Genomic DNA, 15050 nt, shown 5'->3' on the forward strand with positions numbered 1-15050 from the left:
ATATATAGTCATGATCGTTTGGCCGGATCAATCCTCCGTCGGCAAGTTTGCGACTCTTGTTGCTATGGAAGGAAACCGGAAACGAAGAGATTGCAGCCTGTCGGAACTGCAGCTCTAATATACCCCGAATCTTAAACGAATAAACATGGAACAGGCAAAAAATCCTACCACAGAAAAAAATGTGTCACACACGATTACAAATCAATAGAACAACAGCATAATCCATTAGAATATATCACATATCAATACATAGCATATAGCGGTAAAAAGAAAAAGCAGTGTACGGTCCTGACGACAATAATCAATGCACAGAATAATGATCATACAAGAAAGACACGGATGAGACTATGAGCAACCGTATTTGCCGGAGTAGCGGACAAGTGAGTGACCGCTCCTCCGATTTTGTCCCGCTAGTACACTGTCTGCCGTTATTAACAACCTGCATGGATCCGGATTCCCGTGAGTTCTGCGGCGATGCTTTACTCTTCCTAACCATGAAGACTCCAACAATTCAATCAATGACAGGAAGCTGACTCAAAGCAAAAATCATGTGACATTCCTATACGGATACATATGCTTACGGCTTGCTATTAATGGTTAGGACGGATTAGCAATTTTACAATACCGTCTATTGACACGATTGCCAAAAGCCTGCCAAACCTGTGTTGAATCTCGAACAAGCAAAAAAAAGTTAGGCCATTTTTAGCCTAGCTTTTTTGGCTCCACATGATGGTTTGTTCAAGCCTATACCCGTTGAAACATTGTAGCCAATTTATTGTACACAATGTAATATATGTTCAAGTTTGTTAGAACTCAAATCAACATAATTTATATACATAAAATCCAGCTGTTCACAAAACGGAACTCTTTGTTGAATTAAAGCTGCTTAGTCTGTAATAGCTTTTATCCGTAGTAACTGAATCTGTCAGCGTCATCAATAACGAGATCCAGAAGCTACGTTACTATGCTATATTTCACGTAGCGTTAGCTGTTTCATAAACGACTGGTTATATTTATATGGACATCATATGTAATGATGATATTTACTTCAAATGATAGCACTCATTGTACCCATCAATCTGCAAACCTGTTTCTTTTGAAGTCATCGTAGAATAATCGATTTCTTAGTAAAAGTATTGATATCTGCCTGACTAGGAAAGTGTATATTTACTTAGTTATACAACAACGTTTACTATAATAATTTCAACTATTGTTTGAGTCGAGTTATCGTTCTGGCAAACACCGGATCAAATGCTATAAACGGATACTCTAACCAGACTCGTGCAATCCCAATAAGAGCCAGCAAAAAATGCGAAACTATTCTGTCCTTGCGACAAGTAACAATGCAAATAATATATCTGATTTGAAAAAAAATGACCTTCTTATAGTTAAAAATGTCTGAAAGTAGGCAGTGCATACCTTTGATAAGCGAATTATCTCAACACGAGCACAGCTGACAAAACGATCCATTCTTCATCCATAAATAAAATGTCCATGTTGGAAAGCTTTATGTGTTCGTAAATAGAATATTATTGAATTATACTTAATGGAGTTTAATCACGTGCAATGTTGCTACGCTTCTCTTGAAATGACCTACTTTTCATTGCGCCATTGCCTTGCATTTCCCCTCCCGTTAAATATTATCGTCACATGCCTAACAGAAATAACAAGAATGATGTGGGGTTCAAGATTGATTCTTCTCTCTAACGCCTCGTTGATAGCATTGAATTTAAAGCACCCTCGTCTTATAGATTATCATGGCGCACCAATATACGACAATCTGATCTTCCTTGATGAATTATCATCACCAGTTCCGCCTTTCTGGCAAAAACACACTCACTGTTTGTCCCGATAATCTCAACGCCGATCGTAGTCGCCACCTTATATGTGCCCTTTCACCTTTCGTTCATCGCAGCTGTTATAGTTAGTGGCTATAAAGGTCCATGCCCACCTAACTTAAAAGAACGGGTCTTTAGAGAAGTGCAACTTATTTTGTAGATTGAAACGAAATAGAAATATTACGAGAGAATTCGTCATTATCCCGACGCGACAGGACGAAAACAGTATGACATTCCTTAGAATCAATGTCCTGAAATTAGGTAATTAAAAAGATAATGCACGTTATGCTCGTACTATTGTAACTAAATGGAAAAAATAATCTATTTCTCGCCACCATGCTGATCGTATTATCGCTATGTGTGACTATAATTAGATCGCTTAGTTAAACCAAACTTCCATGAATATCGAAAACAATTTATGGGTGGGTTAAATAGAAGAATATTTGGTAAATGAAAAATTAATAAATGAAGAGCTCTATTTACAGAGGCTAATATTCTGGGTAATTTTGGAAGTCTGTTCGTAAACGAAATACAAGATAACAAGGACCTAAAAAACAGTAGAGGCATGTCGTTGCAGGTCAATGCAGGCGAACGGAGGTAGTTTTTTCGACGTCACGAAGATAGCAGTAAGGCAAGTAGCGACCTTCTATCTGTTGTGTATAAGTTAAAATCAATTGGTGCGGTCATATTATAAGTGAATGGATAATCTTTTGACATTTTCTTTAAGGGATCATTCAGAAAGCACCACTTGTCAGTGTCGCGGAACTATTGGGTAGTGTTTTTTGAAAAAAAGGTTTATAAATATTTGAATTAATTTTGTAATATGTAATAACTAATGATCTGAACTAAAATAGTGCAGCATGGATCGTATTACCAATATCTAAATTTTTCTAATAAATTTCTCACGACATTAGAAGTAGTTATTTTTATCTTGGGAGTGCAGGACATTCAGAAACTACAATACTACTATAATTAGGTACACTTACTCAAAACAGCGGGCATAAAACTAACCCTTTAATGGATGTAAGGTCACAGAATCAGTCGCGATTTCACTCGAAAATAGTCAGTCAAAAGCAAATCAAGCAGCAAGTTTGCTGAGATGTGGATAAAAAACGTACTAGCACACGATAACCACGTGATCCACGAAGATTTCTTAAATTTATTCTTGCAGTTTTATGTAGATTATTTGCATATTTAAGAAAAAAATCAGTTTCTCTCTCTCTCTCGCGCTGTATATATATAAGTTCTCTATCTGTCCTGTGCATCATTCATTTGCACATAACCTACGTTAACATATATATTTTCATAGACTATACTGGTCCGGAGATAGCTGTGGGCAAAAATGCTTTACATACAAAAAAAAACAGACCAGACAAATCTACAACACCACGGAACTACGCTTTGACAACGATCAGTTATTACTTACCTGTTTCTACGAGTTTTCTGAATATCATTTATACAGACTCTTATTTATTGTGAGGTTTCAATATTACAAACTAAATATATCCACTTTTTTTATGATACTAGAGTGTGAACACTTAACTCCTAGCGGTTTGAGGCACAGGAGGCGTATGCAATCTTTTAGTTCAAATTTTGCCGCGTTAGATGTGAGTCTGGGATGGAAAACAACGACGACGAAAACGAAGCATCCTAATGTTTTGTGTTGCTTCACAGCGCTCTCAGTGAGTTTGAGTCAAATTTGTGGTCTGTCTCGCGACCACTGCTGCTTCTGCACGAGTTCTATATATACATCATTATTTCACAGATATTCGAAGTAAGTAGACACTGAAGTTGGATATAGGAGCGATGAAAGTGATCAATGAACGCCAGCGAATAACAGTTTTTGCGACGATCTCGTTTCCGAGGGTTCTAGAAGCAGGACGCCGGGGTTTGCTATAGAATATCATACAAAAGAATAAACAAGTTGGATATTGGCATAATGCGATGCCTCTGTGCTCGGTTGCAGTCGATGCAAGCATGCTGTTCGTGAATTTTTGCTGTGTGGAACAAATACGTAGAACACGCCCATCCGCGTACGTGTCCACAATGCTCTCTAGTGGGATCAATATTGTCTATGCTACTGACTATAGGGTCCAACTTGTTTGTGTAGTTAGTTTTTAATGTTACCAAAGAGGACGTGCAACGTTGCAGAGATCGGCTTCTCGTGTGTAAGAACTTGTGGACACGAAAGTTGAGCAAATGTGGAACAAGCAAACGCCCGCCGAGAAATTGCGTTGGCGTGCAGCAATGTGTACGGTATCAAGCTGTGTCAGTTATGTCGCTCGATTTGAAGAGTCTTATGTCAAAACCGTGCTTTCGGTGAGGGGATAGTTCTAAAGATACGAAGACCACATCTCCGTTTTGATTCCATGGTATAATCGGGTCGCTTTAGAAAGAGAGGTACCCCTTTTTCCGGGCGATAGCTAGTCATATAATGTATAGCTTTTTGCGAGAAAATTTTGTTTCCAATCTACATTACTTCGCTTTGCTTGATTGTTGATAGTCGTCCGATTATGGCGCTTGATTGCCAATATCGATGTGACCTATAATTCGTGGCGAAAGAGCGCAAATTACACCCCATATATCTGATTTATTCTGAAATGATATGCGCGTCGGAACTTAACCTGTAACTACAGTTATAACCTTTGCTCAAACTGCCATTGGTGAAGACGATTATGCTGAATTATATTTTTTTATTAACTTTGATGTCTGCAACCAATGAAAAAGTTATTGCATCGGACAAATGAATCTATTCTTAGGTAGTCGTGAATCTCGGCATATTCAAAGAGTGATAGGGAGCTACCGTTTCTTTGTGATTTAATAAAAAAGAAACAAATGGTGAGTTCGTGACACTCGATGCTTCTGTTCACCATGATTATAACAGCAGAACTTCAACTGCAAAGAAGTTTACGGAAAGCTACTGAAATACAGTAGATTCAAAGGTTACGCTATCGATGGGCATAGTCAACGTAGAGCGTGGAATCGATCGAATCGAAACCACCACAAAATTTTTACTCAGGGATATATTTCTATCAGTAGAAGTCAGAATGTTATTTTCAGTCGGCCATCATACCGTACTAGGTCGAATTATTTTTTTTGAATCGTGATTACTATGACTGTATCTGTTGTTGTTTGTAACCCGTTAACTTGCAACGTACGCTCTTGTTAGGTGATTAAAAAAAACGTTCGTCTTAGCTGTCTCTCAGCTGTTGCTTCTGGAGCAAGCCTCATCACAACTGTTTAGTTAGCATTGCTTCAAGGACCTGTCAGGACGAACAATTTAATACAAGCAGTCTGAAAGGACAGAACAGAGTTGTTAAACATAAAAATGGATTACTCTGCTCATCACTGGTTTCACTGGAGGACCAAAGTGTGCCCACACTCAGTCTAGAGTACCTATGGGTCTCCCCGGTTAGTTAAGCAAATACATTACCAGTGCACCAGTTACGATAACTGTTACGTCAGTTGATGATTACTTTAAAATATGGGCATCTACATATATATTGAGCAATACTGGCAATATTGCTCAAGGCATATTTGAGTATTGGTGTTGTATACGTAGTTTTTATTAATTTTATCAGTCTTTTGTCGTTCCTACCTATTAGGAGTCCACCTGCTTTCGTGATGTTTGACGGCGGAAGTGGTGACAGTGGCCCGCCAGGAGGCGACCTCGGACCCCCCGGAGGTCCACCAGGACCGCCTGGGGGCCCACCGTTCATGGGAGGACGTCCGCCATTTCGGCCGCCGTTCGTGCCTCCGATGGGACCAATGATGCGTCACGGTCCGCCAGGACACATGCGAGGCCCTCCAGGCTTTATGGGGGGTCCTCGAGGCCCACCAAGACATCACATGCCGCCACCACATATGATGGTCAGTATTTAAGGACGAAATTATGGTAATGTAATTATTAACGTTGTGGTTATTGAATAATTGTCGCAGTATGGATTAACAACTTGATGTCAAACCACTTCATAGACAGACTTGTTTCTCTGATACAGGGACGTATGAGAAGAGGTAATGATTATCTTGTAGGTGGCCCATATATGTTGTTAGCATCAAAGATAAGCTCAAACAATTTAGTAAAAGTTTAGGAGCTTACTAACTTCTTTTTTATTTCAACAAAAGTATCGCACATAAAGTAACTCTAATTTCAATCAATGTGGGAAAATTAACTTTGCACTTTTAGGGTGGTGGACCCATGATGGGCGGCCCGCCGATGATGCCTACTGGTATGCCCCCAATGGGGGTCAACGGTAATCTCGGTGGAGGTGGAGACGCTATCAAAACTACACCAGCAATCGATCCTGCTGCCGAAATTTGGGTCGAAACGCGAACAAAAGAAGGGAAGCTATACTTCTTTAACGCAAAAACACGTGCCAGCGCATGGACAAGACCCACAGGCGATGGTATCCAGGTGCTCAGTCAAGAACAGGTAGAACAGCTGGCCAAGAGTAAAGCGAAGGCCGCATCGTCACCTGCAGCCGCACACAATAACAGTAACAATTCTGGGACACCGAAATCGGAAGGCGCTTCCGAAGGTGCGGGCAGCAACGGACAGCAAGCCAACGGGTATGCTCTCATTTGATATTTGTTGATATTGATTTGTTCTCTGACTGTTGAGACGTAGCAGAAATTGCCATAGCAAGTTTGTCATAGAAGACTATGGTTAGCTAATTGACTCATCTGATGTTTTTTACCCCAGCCCTTTCTTCATTGATCTCGCTCTATTTTAGTATCTTCATGTTCTTTTTAATCTAAAATAATAAAATTAAATTTTAAAAGTATTTTTTGAAATTAAGTATTAATTAAAATATATATTATATATTTTATAATATTATAATATATATAAATATTAATTAATAAAAATTAAGTTTATTTTTTACTTATTTTAAATTTGTACTTATTGTAAGTAAACTCTTTACAACTTTTGCGTAACTTAGATCTCCAGATGAAGCTGTCGAAGATGGTCCACCAGGTGACGAAAGACCACCAGGCGAAAGCGAGGAAAGACCAGCCACAAGGGACGCGCCTCCAGGTAGTATGGTAGCATCTAACGGGGGCCCACATGCAAGTCATCTGGGAGGACCACCTGGCCTTCATTCTGTAGGACCACCTGGAGGGCCTCACTCAGGACCCCACGGAGGTCCACCGGGTGGACCACATGGGGGACCGCACGGTGGACCACTAGGGGGGCCTCACGGAGGACCTCACGGAGGACCTCCAGTGGGCATGGGTGGACCGCCTCCGCACATGATGCGTGGACCAGGACATATGGGACCTTACAGAAGTACGTATAAAACTGTTGTACTTAACTGGTATTATCAGTAGACAATACACTTTTTACAAATGATTTTGGTGTCTATGACCGTGTTTTTCTTCTTTATTCGTGCTCCTTTTTTATTCTTTTTTTTTTTGGCTTAACGTTCCTAGTTAGTAGATAGTAGTAGGAAGAATCAGGGTAAATGCGGTAATTTTTAGATGGTCACAAATAGATTAGTAGTTCTCTAAACACTGCTGATTTCAACATGGTTTCAGTTTCACATTAATTATTAATATGAGCGGTTTACTTGTGTTTCCAGTGCGTCCACCTTTCGGTATGCCTCCCTTTGGCGGTCCACCTTTCGGAATGGGTCCACCTGGAGGCCCACCTGGCTTTAATCAGGGCGGTTTCCCAGGCGGTCCTCCTCCTCCGCCATTCATGATGATGGGTGGCCCACCTGGAGGCCCGCCTGGTGCTTTTGGGGGCGGTGGTGGCCCGCCTGGCATGGGAATGTTTCCGAACCCTGCACTCGGAGCTCAAATGGGCGGCCAGAACATGGCGCCCGGACTCGACCAGCAAGCAACAGGGTTTCCAGGCGTTGGTGGGGTAGGCGTCAAACCGGATGAGTTAGGCTCAACCAAGGATGATTCGACGGGCGCTCCTGGTGTTTCTACCGGAGCAATTGATGGCGACCTTTTAGGGGGCAGCGGCAACACCGAGATAGACCCAGAAGTCCGGCGGAAGGCTGATGAATGGAAGGAATATAAAACGCCAGAAGGCAAGAGCTATTTCCACTGTACAGGAAATAACACAACTCAATGGGAAAAGCCGCAGGCTCTCGTCGATCTTGAAAATGAGGAGAAAAGGTTCGTTTGTAGCATCGCAAGTAAATACATGGTTGGCTCCGTGCATTGCTGAGCGGGAGTCCCATATGTATCCAAATTTTGCAACATATGAACATAGGTTTACCAAGTATTAATTGTTCATAAATTTTTTACCATCATTGTAGGGTGAAAGAGCTCCAGGAGCGGTTAGATGCGAAGAAAGCTCGTGAAGTAGCGGCTGCCGCTCTTTCAAATCCTGCGCTAGCCCAGCTTGCTAACAATCCTGCGGGACTCGCAGGTCTTGGTGGTATCATGGGTCTGGGTGCATTAGGTGCGTCTGCCAGCACTCAGCAAGCGACGCAAGCAACTGAAATCAAACCCGAAGAAAAGCCACGTGATAAGACCAAACCCGTCAGCTCAACACCCGTACAGGGTACTCCATGGTGCGTCGTTTGGACAGGTGACGAAAAGGTATTCTTCTTTAATCCCACGACGAAGACATCTGTGTGGGAACGTCCAATTGAGCTGCAAGGTTAGTGATCTGCCTTTAAATGAAAAATATCTGCGCAGATTCTATATCTATGACTATCAATTGATTCCGCTGGTTTTACAAAGGTTAATGGATGGATAGTTGTGATTTTATTCGTGCGAAAAAACCGTTTCTGTCTTCCACCTCAAGACAGTTCGCACAGTGGGTCATACCTATCGCTTTAGATCGTACAGTAGCTTTGTGTAACGTAAGTTTTTCTTGTTTACTATTAATACGTGGTGCATACAGGTCGTTCAGACGTTGACAAGCTTGTCAGTTCACCCCCATCGTCCACCAAGGATGAAGCCGATGCTGCAGCTCAGTCGACACAGAAGCGCCCAGCTCCCTCAAACGTTACAACCGCTAAAGATGAAGAGTCGGAGTCACCGCAAAAGCGACCTCGTGTAGAAGATTCGCCTCAGGACAAAGAAGCTCCAGAATCTGATGATAAGATGAACAAACCTGTTGAAGAGCTAGTAAAGGAAGATCCTATGGCGGCCGAAAAGAAAGCCGCTCGTGAAAGAGCGCTTTTACCGCTGGAGGAAAGAATGGCACAGTTTAGTCAGATGCTCGTTGAGAACGAGGTGAGCTATTGGCGACAGTGATCCAGGTGAAGTTGTTTGTATTGCTCGTGGATAACTTACCGAAGCTAGCTCTCCCATTAGTCTTAGAGCATTGCGTCAATCGTATGCTACATCTATACGAATCTTGTTTGAAATTCGTCTTTAGTTCGGTAAGAACGGGTTTCAACGTTGGGCAAAAATATTCCTGCGATTTTTCTAGCAGATGTACGCATGGCATTACTGATTCAAAATGCGTGAAGTATATTCTTCGAGGCAAGATGTTGATTTTTAATAATTTATAATAATAATAATAATTGGTAAAAATACGCTATTGTTAAAGCACGTTCAGCTACATGAAACATGCATTTGCATCTTCTGGGTTGGTTTGGCTTGAAACAGGTGTCTGCATTCAGCACTTGGGAGAAGGAATTACACAAAATTGTGTTCGACCCACGATATCTCCTCTTGTTGTCCAAGGAGCGTCGCCAAGTCTTCGAGAAGTACTGCAAGGATAAGGTCGAAGAAGAACGCAAGGAAAAGAAGAATAGAGCAAAACAACTAAAGGAAGCGTGAGTATTTCACGTTGCGGTTCGTCCTTTCCAGTTATTTTAGGATGCCGATAGAAATTTGATTTCTTTGAGATTTTTGTGGGCTTAATTTTTCGAACGCAGGAAGTGTATCGATAAGCCGAATACACCGATATAGGCTAGTGTCTAAACATGGCCCTCCATATATGACTTTTAGGTTTAAAGACCTTTTGGAAGAATCAAATCTGAGCTCTCGAAGTAGCTTCTCGGAATTCGCATCTAAACACGGTAAAGATGACAGGTTTAAAGGTGTCGAGAAGATGCGCGACAGGGAAAGCCTTTTCAACGACCATCTAGCTGAGGTTAAACGGCGTGAACGGGAAGAAAAGAGCGCGCTAAAAGACAAGGTGAGTGACAGATCCTATTTTTTCAGTGTGCTGTGGGCACTGTCTGTAATGTGCAGCAACGTTGTTTCTTGTTTTTTGAAGTGCTCAAATGAACGAATACGATCGTATCAAATCGAGGTTTTAAGCATTACCAAGGCGAAAAATTGCTATGTTGGAATATATCCCGATTTGATTCAATTTTAGGCTTCTAGACGATTACCGTTCTTCTGTGTTACGAGTCGAATTATTTCTTAACGCGTATTGTTGGGAATCTAAAATTTCAAACTACTACAGGAGTAAGGTAAATTTACCAACGTAAATTCCTGAAGTTGTTATCGGCAAATTAGCGTTTGTTAATTCACGATAGTCCTAGACGAGCGTCCTGTACAAGAGCTCTACTTCGACATCAACAATCGTTGTGGTAAATACAATGGTTTTCTGTCTACTAATGTAATTAATGCTTCAACTACAGTAGAAATGTCTGCCTTGAAATGAATTCTGATATTATCATGTTCTTTCCTTGTGTTTTTTTTAAGAATGTCAGGAAAGATGCGTTTATCCTCGAGCCGTTGCAGATGGTTTTTTCAATCTGAAATTGAATTTGTTAAAAGTACGAATAAGTATTCGTTGGTTCATTTTAGGCAGATGATGAGATGCTTAAAGCATTTATTCAAAATTACTGGGTTACAGAAAAATGGAAAAAATAGATTACCCTTTAAGTCGATTTTAAATTTCCGGAAATAAAAGGAATCATGGTTTTTGCTAAAAATCATATTCCAAATGCTGGCGTGACTCACAGATGTCAACGGAAAACCTTAATTATGAAGATCACAATCCCTGGAAACCACAAAATTGTAACGTGCTATTTTGTAGGACTTATTAGTGCGATGTATCAATATAGGTACGCGTACCCTGCTGTATGGCACTGGCTCGTTTATTCATATTTTGGGCTTTACGTAAATCAGTGTATTCTTTTATGCAGCATGAGCAACGTTGTCGTACATTGCTACACAAATATGTTTGAAGTGGGCGTCTTTGTGACCAGTGGAGCAACCTTGCAATACTTATTTGCTTATTGAGCGAAGACTTACGTTATCAGTATTGCCTTAATCAGGTCTAGTTACGTACATTGCAAGGTCACTTCACCGATTATGGCAAGCTTTAGTAGCTTCAAATGTTTAAACATGATAAGACTATAACAGTCTATGTGGTATATAATTTAGTCATTTGAGACGTTAAAAATGAATTTTTATATTGTGCTAATATAATATTCTAGTTTTAAGAAGAGCCAGTTGTATTTAGTGTTAGAGAATGTATTTGATTTAAACCACTATCCTGAACTGTTTTGTTTGCTATTAATAAAATGATTCGCGGCTGAGTTCTATTTTTTCTTCTTGACGAGCTGAGAAGCCATAACAACTGCACATATAAAATGTACGAACACTATCTCGCGCCACCCCTCACGACAAACAGGCGAAAACTGGACAGGAGAGTTGGGCGGTAACCCGTGTGAACATTATGGACATTCGCTTCGACAATGTTCAGTCCACTGCCAGGAGGTACACAAATTAATTTCTAGCATTCAGTTCTGTTCTACATCCGTCAGTTGATGTATAGCAAGCTAATGAATTGGCCGTTATTTGTCATCAATCAACATTTTGCTCTGCAGCGATTTCTAGTTACTTTCAAATACTTGAGACTGAAATTATCATGTAACATTGTTTTTAATTCTCAAAATGCCGCTCGGACGTGCACTCATATTTCCTAATCGTATACTATAACAAGTGTAATTTATAATTAACGATACTTAAGCCGGTTGTAGTAGTAGTAGTATAGGCTGGAGAAAGATGAGAACTGATATAGATCGATCGATATTAGGAAAGGTCTTCTGCCACAATCGGATCTTTAGCAGGTTTTGGTGATGCTTATATCGACCCAATTCGTGAATGCTTTCGTTCCTAAATCTGTTATCGAAATTTGCTTCACCGCATCAGATACCACGGTGTACGTGAGTTACGACTATTCACATATTCTTTTTAATTTTCCCTGCCCACCGGTGATTTGTCGTTTGTGAAACAATCTTTACTAACAATTACGATAATGAGATTTCGCAAAGGTGTGGTGATTGACTTGTTGATGTCTTGGTCCAATTTAGAATTATCGCTAATGAAGTGGCCGCCTTGTGGCTAGGACAATATGAAAATGAGTCGAACGTCGAGCTGGCCTCTGCCGCCGAGTGTGATCTGTGATCTGACGAAGAATCTGTCATTGTGATGGCGAGACACCTGCCAACCAGATTCTTCTCTCACTTATGAACTGGTATAAATTGTGTCTTTGAATTAATCAACAACAGCTCAGGGCAGATGCAGGAACCGCAGCTCTGGGTGCGCAGGTGTGCCCGAACAACAACAACAACCACAGCCAGCAGCAACCCCTCTACGACGTAGGCTCCTCTCCTCCCGATTACCCTACAAAGGTTACGTTCTCCACCGAAAATCTCCATTGCTCACCATTCATTAAAGATCTGTCACCCCCCACTAAGATTTTTAACAGAAGAAAGACTTTAATTTTATAGCTGTTGTAAAAGCTTTTAATAGATCTTGCTGAAGTCTGCTGATGCTATGCAAAGCTCGGTTTAATAATAGTATTCGTGTTAAATTCTTACAGTCGAACGTGCACTTATCTTGTGATAAATACTTAATGTTTTTGTTTGTTGAAATTTAGAATAGTTTTCTGACTTAATTGTCATCTTAATGACATTCCAATAATTCTAAATGTTGATTGAATACTTGCAGCTTACATAGTTAGGAATTTTACGTTAAGTAGTCGTGGTCTTCAAATTACGGGAGGTTTATATATATATATATAGTTTACTAGTAATTGTTATTGTCATGTGTTGTAATATATCAGGTAGTTTAATTGCGAATATGCTCCTATTTTGGCCCACTCAAGATCAGTGGGATGCATTGTATTTAAGAAAGAGTTTTCGACTTGATAAGGTGTTTTTTAAATCATATGCTCTCAAAAATGGATTGTCCCAACTCGAGACTGGGACGAATCGAACCAATCGCTCAAAGGCTATTGTCTACGCCCAGACCCATGGCTACACTAAGTAACGTCGGTCAACTACAGGTGATCTTGACCATTAACTTCTACAGGCTGTGCGCTTTCAGTCGTATAAACTCCAGGCCCACGTGTTATTTCCGGTGGTAGGCGCTACTTGACCCGTCGAATGCGGACGGAACTGAAGCGATTAAGATTCGCCACACTGGGTAGCTAAATGACTTGAATTCCTCCATTGTCAGCGTCTTTGACTGTGCTGATTACAAGTAGACTTACTAAAAAATTTGTTATTTTTAATCGAATATGTACTGCATTCGTGTCACGCGTTTTAGACCAATTTAGGATTTCTTATTGAGCTTTCCTAGAATTTGATCTAAAGTTGTCTAAAATGCTTGATTGTAATATAATTCACTTTCAGGATTTTAATACTAGGTTATGCCGTTATGTGACATGCCTGCAGGAACTGTTATTGTTCCACATGTTTCATACTCCTGTTTGTGCATTTACAAGAGCCTTTCACCTAGGTAACAGCTGAACGTCTTCATACTAAACATCGAGGGAGCTTCACACTCATATTAAGCTCTGTTTTTCTCTAGGTGATAATTAATGTGAGCGTAATGACAAAAACCACCTGTTAGTTATTTTTTTAAACTATAAATTATATTTTCAAGTGTAAACATTAGCAAAGTAAGGAGACTAGTTTTGAAAAAAAAACTGTCTTTTTACAGATGTTTCAGTGTTTAGGTACAATATCAAATTTTGTGGAGGCCAGTTACTATTAAATTGTCGCTTTTTTCTTTCTATCAGTAATGCAATGTGCTGCACTGGCTATTTACGATTGTATCATAATACCAATATTTAAATGCAGTTTTCCCGTTGGCGTTTGTGTGACCGTGTGTATGTGTGTGGATTATTGTAGCTTCGACGTGACTTCATGGACTTGCTGAGAGAACAACGCAAACTCGATCGCTACTCGTCGTGGACACGAACCAAGGAAGAAATTCGCGACGACCCTCGCTATCAAGCCATCGAAAGCTCGTCCACAAAGGAAGACTACTTCCGAGAGTACTGCTCTAAGCTGTCTAAGGTCAGGAGGCTATAATATATATATAAATATATATATAAAAAATATATATATTTTTTTCTCATAAGAAAGTATTTGTTAAATGTGCGCAAACAAATGTTTGTATATAGACGCAGATGAACCCTATAATTGCTTAATCTAGATAGCATCAGCGAGGAACAGTTTTTCGTTATCGGGATCGTCATGACTGAATTATAAATTATTAAAATATTAATAAATGAAATATAAAAGTTATAAAGATTTGTGGCTTGTTTCTATGATCTTCGTGATGTCGTTAATAACTGCAGTCATCTTCGAACAACGATCGGGGTGGTAGCGACCGTGGACGTAGCAGCGCAGATCGAGGAGGTGGAGAACGTGGTAAGTCAGTCAGTGAAGCCGGCGAACGATCCGACTCCGAGGAGCGACAAAAGAAGGAGCGTATTGAAGCTTCGCTACGACAACGGGAGAAAGAAGTCGCTGAAACGCTTTCATCTAGTTTAAAGCAACGCGACCGAGAAAGGGAGATGCACCGACGCGAAGAAGCCGTTCAGAGTTTCCAGGTAAGCATATCTCCATAATATTGTCTTATGTGATTTGCTAGCGGATTGAAGTTGAAACGTCATTGCAATCCGCATATAAATAATGATGTTACATCTCATTTTTGTAGATTTATAGAGCTGCTTGTTTTGTCAATGATACGTTTGCTTTGTTTCTAACTATTATTAACAGGTAGGTACACTTTTTATTTTTGTTGTGGTTTCTTTCTCCGTGGTAGGCTCTGCTTACGGATCTGGTGCGCACATCGGACATGTCGTGGCACGACGCGAAAAAAATGCTTAAAAAAGATCACCGCTATGCAGGATCCCGTGAAGGTGGTTTGGACAAGGCCGAACGAGAGAGGCTCTTTGACGAACATGTTTCACAGCTAAAACGCAAGAAGAAGGATAAATTTAAGTTGATGCTCGCCGAATGCGGCGACATCACTCTCAATATG

General features: G+C 40.4%; 1 protein-coding gene across 1 annotated transcript; it reads left to right on the plus strand.

The window, feature by feature from the left end:
- Positions 1 to 3394: 3394 nt before the first annotated feature.
- On the plus strand, positions 3395 to 15050 carry LOC111268591 (uncharacterized; the record flags this gene model as incomplete). The annotated part of the gene is made up of 12 exons (XM_022847664.2): positions 3395 to 3612; positions 5444 to 5708; positions 6025 to 6407; positions 6779 to 7125; positions 7418 to 7964; positions 8108 to 8454; positions 8701 to 9035; positions 9414 to 9583; positions 9759 to 9948; positions 13910 to 14077; positions 14362 to 14616; positions 14832 to 15050. Coding segments are annotated over exons 1-12 (3429 nt in total), but the record flags the coding sequence as incomplete, so codon positions are not given.

This window comes from Varroa jacobsoni, unplaced genomic scaffold (genome assembly GCF_002532875.2).
Source record: "Varroa jacobsoni isolate VJ856 unplaced genomic scaffold, vjacob_1.0 scaffold_1302, whole genome shotgun sequence".
Taxonomy (NCBI): domain Eukaryota; kingdom Metazoa; phylum Arthropoda; class Arachnida; order Mesostigmata; family Varroidae; genus Varroa; species Varroa jacobsoni.